We start from the raw sequence: 19193 nt of genomic DNA on the forward strand, positions 1-19193 counted from the left end.
TATGCATGATGCATATTGGTGTATGCATGATGCATATTGGTGTATGCATTCTGATTTGGTGTTTGATATATATTGATGCATGCAATGTGGTTTAGTGTGTAACTCATATTTGTTGATGTAATTTGATCTGGTATAGTGAGCATAGTATGGTTTGATATCGAGGTATGTTTATTGTATTGAATTGTTAGCTCACCCTTACAATGTGGTTTAGTGTGTAACTCACATTTGTTTATACTTACTTTTACTTTAAGTAATTGGGCTCTCGAAAAATATCTGTTTATTTTTACTATTCGACTACACCTTTTTTTTGTAGCTTCTGTTTTCTATTTGTAGCTCCCAAAATGATAGCTTTTACATTAGTTCAGTGTTACTCTCTCCACCACCCCCGTCTTCTTTCTCTACCTCCCTAATTTTTTCTAAATTTCAATCTTATCCTTTTTACTTTTACTTATTTTACTTTTTATTTTTTAAAACCCTAATCCTCTTTCACTCTTTCTCTGAGGAGTGTTACTCTCTCCACCACCACCAATTGCTCCCTGCACCACCTCATACCTAATTTGTTCTTCCAATAAACAAATGTCGGCATCCGTTTCACCTTCAACGAATGTCAACATCCATTTCATCTTTGATATCCATCAATAAATGTGACCACTAAAAACTTAAAGAAAAAATAAAAAACTTAACGAATGTGCCACATCCGTTTAACTAATTATAAAAAATATTATAATAATTAATTAAATAATAATATATAAATTAAATTAATAATTATTATTTTATTAAATAAAATAAAGTTAATTTATATATAATTATGTAATAAATTTAAAATAAAATTAAATAATATTTATATATTAATTTAAAATATAATAAATTAATAAACAAAAACAAAAACCTTATAGACGTGGACGTGGCGTATCCGTTTAATTAATAATATAAAAAATATTATAATAATTAATTAAATAATAATACATAAATTAAATTAATTATTATTATTTTATTAAATAAAATAAAATTAATTTATATATAATTATGTAATAAATTTAAAAAAAAATAAATAATATTTATATATTAATTTAAAATATAATAAATAAATAAACTTAAAAAGAAAAACAAATCTACGGATGTAACACATCCATCCGTTTAATTAATAATATGAAAATATTATAATAATTAATTAAATAATAATATATAAATTAAATTAATAATAATTATTTTATTAAATAAAATAAAATTAATTTATATATAATTATGTAATAAACTTAAAATAAAATCAAATAATATTTATATTTTAATTTAAAATATAATAAATAAATAAACTTTAAAAAAAAACCTACAGATGTGACACATCCATTTAATTAATAATATGAAAATATTATAATAATTAATTAAATAATAATATATAAATTAAATTAATAATTATTATTTTATTAAATAAAATAAAATTAATTTATATATAATTATGTAATAAATTTAAAATAAAATAAAATAATATTTATATATTAATTTAAAATATAATAAATTAATAAACTTTAAAAAAAACATACGGATGTCGTCACATCCTTTAACGAATGTGGCACATCCTTTAACGGATGTGGCATATCCTTTTAACTAATTATATAAAAATATATTAAATTAATAAACAAAAAACTAAAAAAAAAAACTTGAATGGATGTAGCCACATCTGTTAACGGATGTGACATATCCGTTGAAGTATTTTTTCTTCAAAGGATATCGACATAGAAAAAATGTGGGGGTAGGATATTTTAAAATATAAAGGATAGTTTTGAAATTTTTAAAAAATGTTGTGGTGCAGGAAGCAATGTGGGGTGGTGTAGGGAGTAACCCTCTTCTCTCAGAGGTAAGCCCCCCACCTCCCATCTCTTTCTTTTCAATTTCAACATCGGTTAACACCTAATCTACTTAATCCCTACAATCTTCTTTGCTAATAGTGTTACGAGTCCCCTTCATCTTCTCTATGTCACCACCATGTATCACACCCTGTGACTTTGAATATCAGAACTAGTTTATTGAATCTACACCACATTGAGAAATCCTCACATCCACATATGTTGGTGAACTACAACATGAAATTTGTTGTCCAAACTGTCAACTTCTTTCCATTATTTTTTAAAAAATATGACAAAAGTGATCAAACCATATATAATATAACGTAACTAAGCTTTTGAGAATAAAGAATGAAGAAAAGGCAAAAAATGGAAAATGGTGTTAACAAATGTAGAAATTGAAAAGAAAGAGAAAAAGTGAAAGTTGGTGGAGGTGGGGGGTGCCTCGGAGAGAAAGAGTGAAAGTGAAAGATGATTAGGGTTTTAAAAAATAAAAAGTAAAATAAGTAAAAGTAAAAAAGGTAAAATTGGAATTTAGAAAAAATTGGGGAGGTGGAGGGAGAAGATAGGATGGTGGAGGAATAACACTCATTACTTTTGTCATTCAGGCCCAATTCAAAGTTCTCACCCCTTTAAGTTTTTCACTTTCTGCACCCCGAAAATTTCTCCGTGGACCGCCTCATATTTTCAAAATGACCATATATATTTTCGGTGAAAGGGACTTCTGGAATAAATATTTTGGAAATACAACTTTTAAAATTTTCATAATGATATTTGTTAAGCAAAATTTTTTAAAGCATGAAATGCATGAAAAAAGTTTTTGGGAATTCCTTAAAAAACATTCTAAAATGTATATTATATCTTACATAAGGATTCTTCTAAAATAATATTTATGCATGACAAAAAGAGTTTTTTCGAAATATATATATATATATATATATATATATATATATATATATATATATATATATATATTTCAAAAAGAGTTTTTTGAAACATTTTTTTTATTTCATTCTATTCCTTTACCACGTTATTCTATTCTCTTTATTATGTAATCGTGATGAGAAAAATGATAATGATAATAATGAGAATAATAATGATAATAATTCAAGTGTATGTCCATCTGATTGAACTTCAAATTTGAGTTTTCAAGTCAACCTCAAGCCAATCCCTATTAGATCGAGCTCTCAAGTCGACCTCTATAAGTCGAGGTCCTCTAAGGCCAAGCTCTATCCCAGGCCAAGCTATTTCACCTAAGCCTCCAGGGCGAGCTCCTTCACCTGAGCTTTCCTAAGTCGAGCTTTAAGATTGGTCACAGCATGGCCCGAACAACATGGTCGAGCAAGATTACAACATGTCATAATATAATAGCCAACCAGTCTTAGTGTCAAAATCAAACATGGTCGACCAATCATAACATGGCCATATTAACAACGGTAATGACAAATTAACATCTTAATGCAAAATAAAATATGACAAAAGGTAAAGACTCACCACAACTACTATATATAAATGTCTTAGGTATGACTTTAAGATAACATGCAAATAATATGCATCATTTGCTAATCAAATGTTCATCTATTGACTTTAGCATCAGAGTACATGTTTGATTTAGAAATTTAATGAAGTTTAAAGTATGTTAAAATTCTTGAAAAGGTGTTTAACAAAGTAGTTCTACTACTTTTCATTACATTTTCACTACAAAGCTACAACTACCAAATGACACTTAAGTGATGATTCTTTTATCTTTAGTTGGGGCCATGAAGATTACAAATGTGTTTCTGACCCTCTTAATTTTTAACGTTGCATTTGTTATTCTCTTTGAGTTCAAGTTTCTTGGTACACCACCACATTCCCTTCTTGTCACTAACCATGTGGTGAAAGGTTTTTTTTTTGCGGTTGACATTGTTTTCACCTTTGATGCTTAAGTGGATAAGAAAACATATGATGAAGGACAATTCATATTTTTTTTGCCCTATTCGAAGATGATTTGTTGTTAATGTCATTTGCACCACATTCCCCTTTTGTCATGGATAATATGGTGAACGAGTTTTTTGTTGTTGACAATGTTTTCACCTTTGTTTCTTAATTCAACAAGGAGACATATATGTTAAAGGACAATCCATATTTCATTGCCTTGAAATATGTTTGAAAATGTTTTATTATTGGTGTTGTTTGCAGGAATTTAGAAAGTGTAGATGATAAACAACTTTAGAGTGAAGGACACCAAATTGGGTTCACGACCTTTGGTCTAGTTTCTTATCATCATAATTCTTCATCACCTAAGGTTTTTTTAGACACATGTGAGGCCCTCAGAAAGAAAAAATAAACTAACATGGGAGAGTGGATGAACAAAACATATAATACCCAAATTCTAGACAGAACATCCCCAAATGAAATAAAAGAAAAAAAAAGAAAGAAGGGGGATGAGGCTGAAGACACTGTCATCGTTGACTTCTCTAAATCGAACAATACAAATTGGAATTCAATGCATACTCCGTAATATTTTTTTTGTTCTTAAGATCGTACGTTGGATGTGACCATAGTCTCGCTTTACAATCCTTATTACAAGTATGTGAAAGAATATATATATATATATATATATATAAATATATATATATATATATAAATATATATATATATATATATATAAATATGTTGGGTACAAACAAAGTCCCACATCGGATAAAATATAAAATACACATGAGTTTATATACACATAAGATACATCCCTTAGTAAGGATTGTTTTGGAGTGGTACGAAAAGTAAATCCGTGAGGGCTTAGTCTAAAGCGGACAATATCTTACTAATGGGGAGATCTATGGACATTTTAGCAATGTATACCGAATTTTAGTAGACAAAAATACCCTTATATATCATGGATTCTAAGTTTTAAGGTTAAGGGTATTTTAATAATTTCATTCTCAAAACTAAAAAAAAAACAAGAAACCCCCAAACCCTTCATCTCTAAAAAAAACTCTCTAGGTCAATTACCAATTCTTTCATATGTCATTATGCTTGTGAAAATTATATAAGATAACAATTATAAAATGAAAACTCATTATAAAATCATTTATTTAAGAAATTGTTTAACCGCAAGTGTTTCTGATTTTTTCCATGCCAAATACCAATTTCTTTAGATGTTATTATGCTTGTGAAAGTTACATAAAATTAGATAAGACAAAAATTATAAAATGAAAACTCATTATAAAATCATTTTTGTAAGAAATTGTTTAATAGTGAGTGTTTCTAATTTTTTTCCAGACCAATTACCAATTCCTTCATATGTCATTATGCTTGTGAAAATTAGATAAAATTAGATAAGACAAAAATTATAAAATGAAAACTCATTATAAAATCATTTTTTGTAATAAATTGTTTAACAACGAGTCTTTCTGATTTTTTTTCAGTTGGAGCTACGACAGAGAAAATGTGGGAATGAGAGAGATGAAAAAGAAAGGGTTGAGAGGAATGAGAGAGGTGAGTAAGGGATGAGTAAAGGGTGAGTAAGGGTTTCGGTCTTTTTTTTTTTTTTTAGTTTTGAGAATGAAAATTATTAAAATACCCTTAACCTTAAAACTTAGAATCCATGATATATAAGGATATTTTTGCTACTAAAACCTGGTACACATTGCTAAAATGTACCAACTGAATACGCACATTAGCAAACCCATATATATATATATATATATATATATATATATATATATATATATATATATATATATATATATGTATGTATGTATGAAAAGTAGTGGAACTAGTTTGCTAAATACTTTTTCAAGAGTTTGAACATCCTTTAAACTTCATTCAATTTCAAAATCAGAGATATGTATATTTTTTTGATTTTGAAATTTAATTTGTTTACATTTTGAAAGAAAAAAAAAGGAATGGTTAAAATACTAATTTAGTTTCTATTTTTGTTCAGGTTTGTTAATTTAGTCATAGTATTTTTTAGTAGGATCTTAATTTTCATTAATTTTGTTCAATTTAGTTATTTCCTAACACTATTTAAATAATTAATAGACAGTGAACAATGTATGTCAAGTGTTAGATGGTGTTTTTCTTATTTATTTTTCATTATTTTTTAATTAAAAAATGTTCATGTGTCAAGCTATCGTGTCACGTGTTAGTGTCAGTGCCATGTATACATGTTAGTGTCACGTGTCAATGTTTTTATATTAAATTTGGTCCCTATATTTATTATTTCTATTCAATTAGTTCCAATATTTTTTAAAATGGACCAATTTTATTTCTTTCTAAATTAAGACCAAATTAAGGTTTTGGATTGGAGTAATATTTTAATTTCTCACATCTCATTAGTGTCAAATTTCTTCTGTCTTTCTTAAAAAAAATTAATGCAAAATATATTATACCAAAATTATTCACATTTTTATTAAATATTTCTAATTTAAAGATGTAATTGGTTTAAAATCAGAATAAAATTTTTAGAGGTGTGACACTATTCATAAAAAAGAATTAATAGGTTAAAAATCACATAAATTATTTAGTACTTTATGTGATTTTTGGGTAAAAATCAACTAAACTAATTAATAGTTTTTGTGATTTGTAAGTTAAAAATCAATCAAATAATTTATCCTAAAAATACGTATAAAATTTAAATGCAAATTAAATGTGGTTTAACTTTAAAAATGAACAAAATTGTTCATTAAAAAAATTTAAGTTTAAATTAAACAAAAATAATAAATATATAAATCAAATTAAATATAAAATATTGATATGTGATTGAAATTTACAAAAATCGTAGTGACAAATGCTACTCCTACATGTGACACAATAGTGTTTAACACCTAAATATTTTTTTTAAATTAAAAAAATTACAAAGTAACAAATACTTATTGTCCATCAGTTATTTAAACACCATTAAAAACACTTAATTGAATAAAATTAATAAAAATTAAAAATTTCAATAAATTCCAAACAAAATTATTTTAAGCAAAAGAAATTTAAGAAGGAAGTTAGAGACTTATTTTTATTACAGTAACATAGGTTTCTACACTTATTAGTTAAATGATGTTAGAAAAACATTAAATCGAACAAAATTGAACAAAATTTATAAAATTGGAGATATTAAAAACAATATTATGACTAAATTTGAAAAGAAAATAGAAACTAAAATATTGTTTTAACTGAGGAGTTTAGGAAGTAAGTTAGAGACCTTTCTAGTATTAAAATAACAGAGGTTTCCTAATTAATACTATTATTAAATAAGAATTTTATTAGAAAGTGTAAGCTATGAATGACTTACATTTAGTTTAATCTAATTTTGAGCTCAACTCTTAAATATATAATTAATCAACATGCCATCATCAGTGATCTGGTTCTCATCTGTTGGAAATACAGAAAATTAAATAATATCTCTCTGTTGAAAAAAAAAATCAAAACTGGAAATTTTATATTGAGATGCAAACAAGTACATTGTTTGATGATTAAAAAAAACATATATTTTAATAAAAGAATATCTCAGTATATCACTATTAAAGAAAGCTATTTGAATTAGGTAATTTTGCAATAAATTTAATAATTATATATGACGTTGATAGGATATTGCCTAAATAGCATTTCCACCACAAAACTAGTAACAGGAGACTGCGTTACGTTAAGCTACGCCTTTTGTTTGTAAGCCTTTTGTTTGTAAGTAAACTGCGTTATTACGATGTTAATGTTTTGACTAATTGAAAATATCGATTAAACAAAAAAATTGTATGAATTAATCCACAAACATGACGTGATCATCGAAGTTGGTTCATATAAATATGATTTTAACAATTGGAAAATAAATATTGCAGATTAAGGAAAGTAGAATATAAGTTATAATAATACATAATAAATAATAAAAATGGTGATGTATGTAACACGAAATGAGAGTTGAAGATGCATCATCCATGCGTGTGATGCATGTTTATCTTTGTTCCAAAAATGGCGTGAATAAGTAGGTGGCAAAGTAGAGTCAATGGGGCTTGTTTGGAATGAAAAAAAGTGATGCTGAAAATTGGATTAGAAGGAAAAGAACAAGGAAGGAAGAAGAAGAAGAGACCAACTGAATAAAACAAAACAAAGAAAGGAACAAAAAATAAAAGAGAGTAAAAACGTTAAATTTACAGTCACAAGAAACAAGTTGTTTATTTATGGTTAAGCGTTTTAAAATATGACCATATATATATTCTAAATATGTTGTTCAAGATGTGTCGTTTGCCACTGAAACCGCGAAATTCCCTCTTTTTTCTCCATTTGTCTCTCTCTTCCTCTCGTATGTCCGTGTTTATCAAAGATGCGTCGCTTTCATTTTGTATTAGTTTGTTTCTTCGGACCTTCCCTATCCCACTTCTTTGTTTCATTCACCGACCCTTATTGTCTATCTGGGTCGGCAATGCTTTTGAATTAGTCGTTGTTGTTTCTGTGTTGTTGTTCTTAGTTGTTGCTTTTTCTTGAAGCTACCCTCTACCCAAAAAATGGATCTTCAAGAAAGATTGGTGTTTTTCCTCGTGGGATTGTTTCTTTTGCAACTTTTTTGTGTTGCCAATGCCAATTTGGTTTTCCCTGTTGAAAGCAAATTCAAAGGCTCCGTTGAAAACCTTGCTGCTATCAAAGATCATGATGCTCAGCGCCGAGGGAGGTTTCTCTCTGCCGTTGATATCCCTCTCGGTGGCAATGGTCGTGCCAATTCAAATGGGTCGGTTTGTTTTCCCTCCTCTGTATTCTCTTTACATTTTGTTTTTCACATGCAAACCTATTTTCTTTTCTTTTTTTGTGTTTTTGCGCTCAATCATGTGTGGTTTGTGTGTTGCATGCTCTGAAGGTTGTCGCCATGTTTTATTTGCGTGTTTGATGTTGTTTGTGTAATCTGTTCAGACTGTATTATACAAAAATTGGGCTTGGCTCTCCCGCGAAGGACTACTATGTGCAGGTTGATACAGGAAGTGACCTTCTGTGGGTGAATTGTGTTGGCTGCACAACATGTCCCAGGAAAAGTGGTCTTGGTGTATGTATCCACACTTAATTTACTGTTTCAACATTCATGGCATTTGGTTAAAATATAAGTATATTGAAAGTTGTTATGGTAGAATGCACGGTACATGTTTGCTTCATTTGTTCATGAATCAGAGTGATTGGATTAACATGAAATGTCGTACATTTTGGATACATGTTTTTCAGTTGGATTAGTTGAGGTGAAATGAGTTATGTGATCTTATTAAGGAGTAGTCATATATCCTTGTGTATATGACAATGAATCATATTTTTCATAGTAAAATTTGTAATGCTTGACAACTTACCGATGTAGGTTTTACCATATTATTATCATGTTGCAGATGGACTTAACCCTCTACGACCCTGCACAATCCACAGCTTCAACTTTGGTTGGTTGTGACGATAAATTTTGCACTTCCACATATAATGGTCCTATTTCTGGCTGCTCAAGAGACATGGCTTGTCCGTACAGCATAACTTATGGAGATGGAAGTACAACCACTGGGTCCTATATTAAGGATTATATTACATTCAACCGAGCCAATGGTGATCTCAAGACTGTACCAGATAATAGCACTGTTATTTTTGGGTGAGTGCAATTTGTAATTCTTCATATTTAACACATGCATAATTGAGTGAGCCAAAGGTCATGGTTACCCTTCCCTAGACCCTCTGGATAGCAAGTGCTTCATAGCACTAGGTTTTTGTTTTTGTTTTCAGTTTTGCTTGGAACTATAATATTGCTTCTTCCTAGGTTGGTAAATACATAAAGAAAAAGGTCACCATTCCATTTGTGTTTTATTTCTACCTGAATATTCACTTCCTGATAGGTGTGGAGCTAAACAATCTGGGACACTGAGTTCAGGTTCTGAGGAATCCCTTGATGGAATAATTGGTTTAGGACAATCAAATGCGTCTGTGCTTTCACAACTTGCTGCAGCTGGAAAGGTGAAAAGGGTATTTTCCCACTGTCTTGACAGTTATAATGGAGGAGGAGTATTTGCCATAGGGGAAGTAGTGCAGCCAAAATTTAACAAAACTTCATTGGTACAAAAAATGTATGTGCGGAATAGTCTTAGCCTTTTGTTTCCATAGCATGTTATTTCTTGTAACTGTATTTGATTTGTTGTTTGATAATTGTACTTTGATTGATTAGTGTAGTATATATTGAATGATAAGGGTACTTCCATTTAACTTCTGATGAGTTTTTATAGAGGAAATATTTTTGAAGATTATTATTGACTTTTGAATTCTTTATTGTCTTGATATATTTAGCAAAAACCTTATGATTATGGTATCAAATTGATTTGATCAATTGATGAAAATACTATAAATGTGAGATATATAAGTGGGACACAAATAATATGTAACTGGTTTTTATTGATATTGTTTTCGAAAGTCCTTTTGTTTTCTGTGGTCCACTTGAGGGGAAAATTGATCCAATAAAGTTTTCTTTTTTGTATATTTTATTCTTGTAAGGCCGTCATCTTTTAGGAAGATGGATTCATTGTGAAATCTCTGATATAAGCAATGCAGAAAAACTGTGAGGGCTCTGATTATCTTGCAGATGTTATATCAGATTCTTCTAGTGTGTTTTAAATCATGTTTAAGTTTTGGTACTGGAATTATGTTCTAATTGTAGTCTACTGACTATTTTAGGGCACACTACAATGTGAATTTGAAGGACTTGGAGGTTGGTGGGGATAGTGTACAACTCCCCACAGATATATTTGATTTTTCAAATGGGAGGCAAGCAATTATAGATAGTGGTACAACCCTGGCTTATCTTCCATCCACAGTTTATGATCAAATATTAGAGAAGGTAAGAGTAATTTTAAGAGTTAAGTAAATCAATTTTTCCTACTTGAATTCTCATGATTATTCTTCTTTGTGATAGGTTTTGGCTGCACAGCCTGGAATGAAATTATATCTTGTTGAAGAACAATTTACATGTTTCCGTTTTGATGATAAGTATGATACTCATCTCTGTGGCTTTATTTTGCTTCAATTTTCTTTTGAAATAAATATCATTTTCCTATATAAAGGTGTGATGACCTCTTTATTTGATTTGTCATTTGTTTAATTTACATATACACCATAATTTATGAATGGGAGATACTAAGGTATATTTTCTTGGTTGTTAGATCCATACAGTATGTTGACGCCAGGTTGTCATGAAAATTTATCTTCAAAAAATATCTAGCTATCTCTCTTTAGATGATATTAGTAATAAACTATTTTGGTGTATGCGGAGGTGGAATGGTTGTGGCATGACACATATGTTTTTTTGTTATTTTTTGAACTTTAGCAGTGACAGAACTTTGACATAATCAATTTATTGACTTTAAAATTACTGTTTTGATTATTGATGAAGTGAATGAATCTGGTAGGTACTGTGAGGATCTTTTAATAGCCAAGGATGCATCGAAGAAACTTTCTTAAAATGCTACCCTCAAGATGTTCTTTCTTGATTTCCTTTTCTATTGGATTTTGTTGAGTTGTATTGCTCTGTCCTTTTTCTTTCTTTCTTTGTTCAGTAAAGCAGCAGTAGAGTTGGTTAAATGATCATTAACAGTCTTTTGTATGGTTGTTCAACTTTACTAGAAGTATAAAACAAAAATTTTCTTTCCACATTTGTTCCAAATGAGATAGTCTTATAAATACATAAATAGTAATTGAGCACAAATTGTTCAGATGGTTCTCTGATATAAACAATGTATTCTCAAAGTGAATTTTTCATGAGTTCAAGAATGCAATAATTTCACATCTATTTTCTTGCATATGCATCTCTTAACTTGTTGACCATTGTAATTTTGCAGTGTTGATGATGGATTTCCAATTGTCAAGTTTACCTTTGATGACGGACTAACTCTGACAACTTATCCTCATGATTACCTATTCCTGTTTAAAGTGAGTGGAATTTGAACAAGTGGTTGTTCCTCATGAATACATATTCTAATTTAATGATAACCTTTGTGGTTGTTACATGTTTAACCAGTCAGACAATATACAAGTTTATTTTAGTATGGAAACTATACCATAAAGTTTAACCTATTGCCTGATTAATTTCTCCCTCTTGGAAATTAAATTTACCAGGTGCTTTGTACACTTTGGACTTGAAAATTAAGTGGTTTATTTATCTTTCAGTGCAATCTGCTTTCAATAATGTGCCCATTTTTTTTGAAGAAAATTTCAATTTTGAAAAATGTGTTTCAGATGTTCAATTTTGTTATTTATTAGTATTATCTTTTCTTTTGTCATTGCCCTCAGGAGAACATGTGGTGTGTTGGCTGGCAAAAAAGTATTGCACAAACTAAGGATGGACAGGAGATAATTCTTCTTGGAGGTAAATTTTGGAATTATGATTCACTTATGATTTAATCTATTTGTTATTATGGTTTTGATTTGTCCATTCTATTCTTAATTGTCTTTTATGTTAAATTAGGACCTTGTATATAATGTTAGCTGAGCTGAAGAGTCTGTTTCTGTTATATGATAGCTGTTTTTGTTAAATTAAAAACTTTCATATCATGTTTGTACATTCCTTGTTCTTTGTAGTAAAATTTAATTATAGACATAACCTCATTGATGATAATTCAGAATTTTTGATCATCTTGGAAACTAGTGTCATTGGATGACTATCATTTATTTACACGGAATTGTTTCCTATTGCAGATTTGGTGCTGTCAAACAAGTTAGTTGTATATGATCTTGAAAACATGACCATTGGATGGACTGACCACAATTGTGAGTACCCTTTTATTTATATGCTAAGTTTCTTAAGGTTATATCAATGATATCACCTAGGATTGTTTCTTCCAATATTTGCTAATAAGAATCATATTCCATCAATTTCAGGTCCTGCCTTTGATATGTTCTAGGACTATTTATTATATTATATCTGCATTCATTATGATTTTATAGTCTTTTACTGATAAATTTGTTGAATTGACATGTACTAGAAGATGACTTAAACATTGTGTTGTTGGTTGTGTAGGCTCTACCAGCATCAAAGTGAAGGATGATGAAACTGGAAAGGTATATGCAGTGAGCGCACATGATCTTTCTTCAGCTTCCACCGTGATAATTGGAAGTGTATTAACGCTCTTAATGATGCTTATTACAATGCTAAGCTCTTAAATCAACAGTGTAAACGAGGGTGGTATTTATTTCAATTTGTTGTAACTTAATTCCTTGGTGGTAAGCTTCATTGGAATAAATTAACCATTTCTCGAGTACATAGAAAAAGAAGTGAGATAGGGGAGGGATTTCTGAGTTATTTTCAATTGTCTCCTTGTATAATTTTTTTTTTAAAAGAGAAAGGCACAAAGTTCTAAAGGATACAATATCATTTTTGTGATGATATTGCATTATTGCTGCATAGGAAAATTGTTAAGAAATAGTTTATTGTAAACTGTTCTTCATGTAAGATCCACATTTTTTTGCTGAGTAAATCACACTGCTCTTTCGATCTGCAAACATGAATCTGGTTTTCTTAATTACATTTTGAAATGTAGTAATGGTCATTTGTTGTGATTGAAGAAGTCGGCATCAAATTACACCTTGAATGCATGGTTGGGTACCATCTATCAGAAGGACATTTTTCAAACCTCATGCAATAGTTTCTGAACTGTAATTTTGTACTTCTGTTACCTTAAAGTCAACTGCATAAACATTCCCGAGTAAACAATTCTTCCATGTAAAACTTTAAATTTTAACCATTTTGCTTAAAATCACCATAAATGAAGTTGACTAAATTGTTCAGTACCTTTCCTATTCAAAACTAATAAAAAATAAATAAAACTGTTTTAAGTACGTAATAGTTAAAGAGTTTGCCTAATTTTTGAAAGTACATTTTATATTCCAATGCCATAACAAATATGTAAATCCTTGTATGAAAAATAATATTTTGATAGTTTTCAGTCAAAGAAAATCAATAGCAAAAAGGGTTCAGTTGACTAAACAAAAATATGAAGTTTTTAAGCAATGTTTATCTTATAATAAAATGAGCATTGTTTGGGTGCAGTCATATTCTTGTGGTCAAACTTTTAATTCAATCTCTGTACTAGGATGTCTTCAACATTCACGTATCTGATCCAATTTCTATAATAGTGTGTCTCCACACTCTTGTAAGCACAACCACGTTCCTACGAGTTAACCTCTAATATAATTTATATATCAACACGCCAACCACAACCATGGGAGGAACCTTTGATTTTATATTTATAGTAGGTATCTCTCACACTGTTATGGGTGAAAGTCTTATACAATTTCTATAAGAGAGTGCTTCTAACGATTAATTAGAAGTTCAAAATGTATTTCAATAATAATATGTATGTAGAATAGTTCAGAAGTTAGTTTAGTATACCTTAAAAATTCTGGTTGGTTTTGTTATTATACCTATTGTGCTAAACAAGAATAGTCCATATACCAATCACTGCTACAATCTTGGTAGATTTTCTCCACTTTATGTTGTCATCTGATCTTGGTTTGTTTTGGCTTTCCCTCATTAAAAGGTAAAACTTAGCAGTTTTAAACAAAATATCACACACATCCTGAATATTTGTTAGCCTGTTTTGTTGCAGAATAATCAAATGGTCCTTTGAGGTTGTGGCATCAGAAGAACCTGCTAAAAGTTGCAACAGAATTGTCTAATTTTTATAGACACACTCACAAATAAGAGCATACATATTTACTTGTAATTTTGACAAAACAACCTGATGACTGTATAAGCTGATAATCACACTTTACAATGATAAACTATTGGAGAACAAAGAGATACAAGTTCAGTTGGTATAAAGGAAGGATATCTCTACAAAGTTGTCCTTAGAAACTGTACCACCAAATAAATAACTGCCAGGAATAGTGCAATCTGGTATGCATCTCGTTGAAAACTGTCATCCCTCTGGAAGAACTGAATAAAAGTAAAAGCAATGAACAACTCAGAAAGAAAATGGCATGTGTACTAATCAGATTGCAAGGCCTTCATATAATCAGATTCTTGTGATAATGAATGCAGTGGCATAAACTTAAGATTTGAACAATTTGATTGATTCATTATGAAGGTGTGTTTGGTTGAGTTTAAGAAAGTGGATTATGAATTTGATCATATTTGGATAAACTTACCGACAAACACCTGAAAGAGAAGAAAATGAGATGGAATTTAATAAGTACTCATTATATACTTATTCAAACAACACTTTTTAGTCTATTTTAAGAAGTTTAAAAAATGAAGTCAAAGTCACTTGTTCATTTAGGTACCAATAGTATAAACTATGATTAAGCATTTAACTAATTTAAGTAAAATAGAAAAGCCCCCAATATGAGAAAAGATAGGACATTGAAGCCTGGCATTTTGGAATTCATCTATAGAAGAAAAAGAACTAACCTTGGTTGGATCTCCTGAAGGATCAGGATACATCTCCAAGTTCTCTTTTTTGGTTGAAATTTTACTATTCAAATTCTTAGCATTGTCTACCAAGTCTTTGACAGATTCAATAGCAGAGAAAAGAGCACGTGATGTCCAGAAAAATGTCTGAGCACTAGCAGATGAAGCTGATAAGTCCCAAAACTCTTCATGCTCAATGACTTGACCACTAATTTGGTTAAGAGTAAATTTGGAAGTGATTCTAAGTATTAAATCTTCTCCTCCAATAACAGATTTTGGCTTCCCTTTTATTGTCCACTTGATACTCAAAACACTGGTTGACAGCATCACCATTTCCTGCACAGTCTGTCACCACATAAACATTTTAGAATCTCTAAGACTGACTTGTTGTTCTTATATTTAGGAAAGATTATTTTATTTCATTTACATAAACACCACATTAATTTTTGTTTCTAATCTGTTTTCTAGTATTACTAGGTGAAAAAAACTTATTAGGATAAAATAACTTCAAATCAAGGCACTCACATCTTTACATATTTTGTCACTTTGGAAGAGTCTATCATAAAAAGAATGAAAACTGCAACAAGAAAAACTCAATATAATGTATTTTCTTTATTGATACTAGTAATATGTAGCCTAAGTGTTGTTCCAGCCAACCAACTTAAAAAAACAAAGCATTTATCAAACAAGGGAAGCTATAACATGAGAAGAACAACAGAATATCCCTGTTTCATGGATTAATTGCTGCTTTAGGAGAAGGATCCTAGAAATTGAGCTCACCACAGATGCGTTGTCTAGTGCACCAGTAGCCCACAGTGCTCTTTTATACTTCTCACGACCAGTAAAGCTTCTGATAGGATCCTAAAAACGATCACAGAATCATAGACATAACATAAAATTCAGCTAAGGAGGACTGTCCAAAGAAATATCAATTAAACAGTAAATCATTCAATTTGTTTATATCAAAAACCATAATAATATCACTCTAACAACATTGTATGCTACAGTTTTACATAAAATTATAGTGCTTAATGTACTAGTTAAACATTATCATTATTTGAATAACCCCGAAGTCCTTCAAACTTTCTGTTTCCCCTTACTATAATGTGACTCTTCAATGGCATAAACATTCAATCAAGAAAACAAACTGGTATCCCTTGTTCTGTCACAGAGGGGAAACACTGTTACCAGAAATGAAGCCTGTTGTTTTCTTGATGAAAACGTGGAACAGATCATATACAGAAGATGGGGTGTGTTAAGGAGAATCAAAGCAAGACCTTGTATGTGACAGAAACAGCAAAGACTCCAAGTGCTCGATTTCCCTCCCTTTGTTCAAGTATATCTCGTGCAAGTTGTCTTGCAGTAGATTCTACCAAGGGGCTGCTGATGCACTCAAACTCATTGCAAAGCTCACCAAAGTCCATACCATCAACCATCTTATCAGCTTCTGAATACGATGATGCCTTGGTTCCAGTATCAGATGAAACTTCACTCCTATCAGCGTCATTTGCAACTGAAAAACATCTTAATACATATCAACATATGCCACTACTATCACAAGTTCACAACACCAAAGTAGTATTAGTTCATACATATATATATATATATATATATATATATATATATATATATATATATATATATGTGCTAAGATTATTTTGATAAACTTTTTCTCAAGCAACTGCAAGAGAAGGAAGAGATCCAAATCATAAAAGAACCAATTAAACTATAATCAAGGACAATTCTCACTGTATTACACGATCTGATCCATCAAAAAAACCCTTTAATTCTACATGAACTATCAACTTTGTTTTGTTATCTTTCTCTATATTTTATATTATGAATACATGCATGATCATTAATTAAACTTTGTAAAGTAGATGGGAAGGAAAAAGGTGTAACAAAAGCAGTTGCATATGTTGAAGTGATTGAAATGATGTGTGTAGGAGAAAGTGAAGAGAAGAAGAGAAACCTCGCAAGAAGAAAGAGTGGTGGTGGTGATGGTGGTGATGGTGGTGGAAGGTGGTGGAGGAGTGGAAAGAGGGTGTGGTTTTAGTGGGGCGAGGGAATATTCCGGCGGCGGAAGAAAGAGAAGAAGAAAGAGCGGCAGTGAGAGCCATGTCTCCCCATTCCGTGGCGGAAGGTGAGTTGTTTTGGATTACAAACTAGATATGGAGAGAACATGAGCCTCTTCTTTTTTCTCACTAATTTTTACACTTAATTTCTGGATAAGGTGGGGCCTTTCCTTATCAAATGCCATGCAAATGCATGCAATATTACAAGTCATGAGTTCCTTCATATAAATTAAATATATATTTTTAATTTGAATATATCTGTAAAAATAAGATTTTATTGCAATTATAATACTTATAAAAAAATTAAAAATTAATAATTTGAATATATTTTGTTTCTTTATGAACTACATTTTGACTACATTCCAAAGCATTGATCCCAACTTTAGGGAAGTTAAAAATTGGAAGAAAGAGATGGAACGATGGGAGGGGTGTGGTTAGCAGATAGTTTGAAACAAAATGAGAAAGGGGAGTGTAAATAGCACTAGCTTCTTAACGGTTTATTTTTGTGTGCTTTCAGGAAAAAAAAATACAAAAACAGAAAAGCAGTTTTGTTCTTACATCTTATTCTTCTTGCATCCCATTATTTCAGATTTTATTTTCTACAACGTAATAAATATACAGACATATATATATATATATATATATATATATATATATATATATGTTTACATAAATTAAATTCATCTTCCTTTATTCAATTACGTAACTGAGTCTTATAAATAAAAAAGGTTATTTTTATTATATAAATTTAATGAGTAAATACTTCAATAATATGCTTAAAAAATTTCTCATGATTTAAGAGAAGTATGGTTATGAGTATATATATATAACTTTTTTTTAAAGTTGATAATACTTTAAAAGAGATAATTAATGTTAATAGTATTATCTTAACCAGCTTGAGATATTATAATATATATGTCAATTAATAATAATAATAATAAAAAGAGGTTTTTAATTTTTAGTTTTAAAGTGGGAAACGTGTTTCAATGGTCAAAAGTCAATGGTCAAAAGTCAAATATTACAGTTGAAACTTAGAGTAATTTAAGGTACATTTCTAATTATTGATCTTTTAATATATCATTTCAAGACAAAGTATATAAGCTCCAAAATAAAAAATAGTTCAATGATAGATCAAAATAACATTATTTTAGTAAACTTAAAATTGAATATTAACAATGTCTATATCAAAAACAGAAACAAAATTTTTATATTACTTCTACCTTTTAACTCTCAACTAAGAAGCTCGACTACTATAAAACAAATTTCATATTAATTAGAATTTGGGACTTAAAATATTTAAAGATGTTTTACCTTAATTCATGAAAATGTTTTTTAAACAAAAAAATTATGATATTTGAAAAAAACAATATCTAAAGATATTTTTTCAAAAAATATTGTAAAATACTTAATATCATAATTAGGAATAACAATGAATAAGATTAGAACAAATACATACCTTTGATTCGTAATTTGTTCTGTTACTTATCAAATATATGTTTAAAAAGTATTTTTTTGAGTTTTTTTTTTAAATCTCATATATTATAAAAATATTATAAATTTTTAAAATGAAATCTAAATAAAATTAAAAAATATAAAATATAATGTAAATTAAATTAATTTTTAATTATAATTAAATTTAACCTAATAAAATATAAATAAAATTTTAAATCTAATTAAATTTAACTTAATAAAATATAAATTAAATCTTAATTTTGATTTTTTTTATGAATAATGAATATTGAAAATATGATATTCGTATCTATCTATTTATAAATAAATATTAAATTATGATTAGCTATTATTTACAAATATCTATTTAAAATATCCACTTATAATTAGTATCAAATTTAATAATGAGTAACTTACTTTAATTTTTAAAATTTAAAGGAAAAATTTATT

General features: G+C 29.1%; 2 protein-coding genes across 2 annotated transcripts; one reads left to right on the forward strand and one right to left on the reverse strand.

Annotated features, from left to right (window-relative positions):
* Nucleotides 1-8037: 8037 nt before the first annotated feature.
* On the forward strand, nucleotides 8038-13285 carry LOC108327878 (aspartic proteinase 36). The gene is made up of 10 exons (XM_017561603.2): nucleotides 8038-8535; nucleotides 8715-8844; nucleotides 9173-9420; nucleotides 9662-9889; nucleotides 10491-10653; nucleotides 10729-10802; nucleotides 11651-11741; nucleotides 12102-12177; nucleotides 12507-12578; nucleotides 12829-13285. The coding sequence occupies exons 1-10, from the start codon at nucleotides 8315-8317 to the stop codon at nucleotides 12969-12971; spliced, it is 1446 nt and encodes a 481-aa protein (XP_017417092.1). The 5' UTR covers nucleotides 8038-8314; the 3' UTR covers nucleotides 12972-13285.
* Nucleotides 13286-14467: 1182 nt separating this feature from the next.
* Nucleotides 14468-17393, reverse strand: LOC108327939 (uncharacterized). The gene is made up of 5 exons (XM_017561676.2): nucleotides 17192-17393; nucleotides 16497-16732; nucleotides 16000-16080; nucleotides 15220-15564; nucleotides 14468-14745 (listed from the first exon to the last, which is right to left on the reverse strand). The coding sequence occupies exons 1-5, from the start codon at nucleotides 17337-17339 to the stop codon at nucleotides 14644-14646; spliced, it is 912 nt and encodes a 303-aa protein (XP_017417165.1). The 5' UTR covers nucleotides 17340-17393; the 3' UTR covers nucleotides 14468-14643.
* Between the last annotated feature and the right edge of the window lie 1800 nt (nucleotides 17394-19193).

The sequence above is a fragment of the Vigna angularis genome, chromosome 2 (genome assembly GCF_016808095.1).
Source record: "Vigna angularis cultivar LongXiaoDou No.4 chromosome 2, ASM1680809v1, whole genome shotgun sequence".
Lineage (NCBI taxonomy): Eukaryota > Viridiplantae > Streptophyta > Magnoliopsida > Fabales > Fabaceae > Vigna > Vigna angularis.

Excerpts from the sequence above, each read along its gene's own strand:
- LOC108327939 (XM_017561676.2), bottom strand. The coding sequence starts at position 17,339 with ATGGCTCTCACTGCCGCTCTTTCTTCTTCTCTTTCTTCCGCCGCCGGA. Across the intron at positions 16,733-17,191 it reads CCACTCTTTCTTCTTGCGAG|TTGCAAATGACGCTGATAGG; the intron begins GTTTCTCTTCTT and ends GATGTTTTTCAG. Across the intron at positions 15,565-15,999 it reads CACTAGACAACGCATCTGTG|ACTGTGCAGGAAATGGTGAT; the intron begins GTGAGCTCAATT and ends ATGTGGTGACAG.
- LOC108327878 (XM_017561603.2), top strand. The coding sequence starts at position 8,315 with ATGGATCTTCAAGAAAGATTGGTGTTTTTCCTCGTGGGATTGTTTCTT. Across the intron at positions 8,845-9,172 it reads CCAGGAAAAGTGGTCTTGGT|ATGGACTTAACCCTCTACGA; the intron begins GTATGTATCCAC and ends ATCATGTTGCAG. Across the intron at positions 10,654-10,728 it reads ATGATCAAATATTAGAGAAG|GTTTTGGCTGCACAGCCTGG; the intron begins GTAAGAGTAATT and ends TCTTTGTGATAG.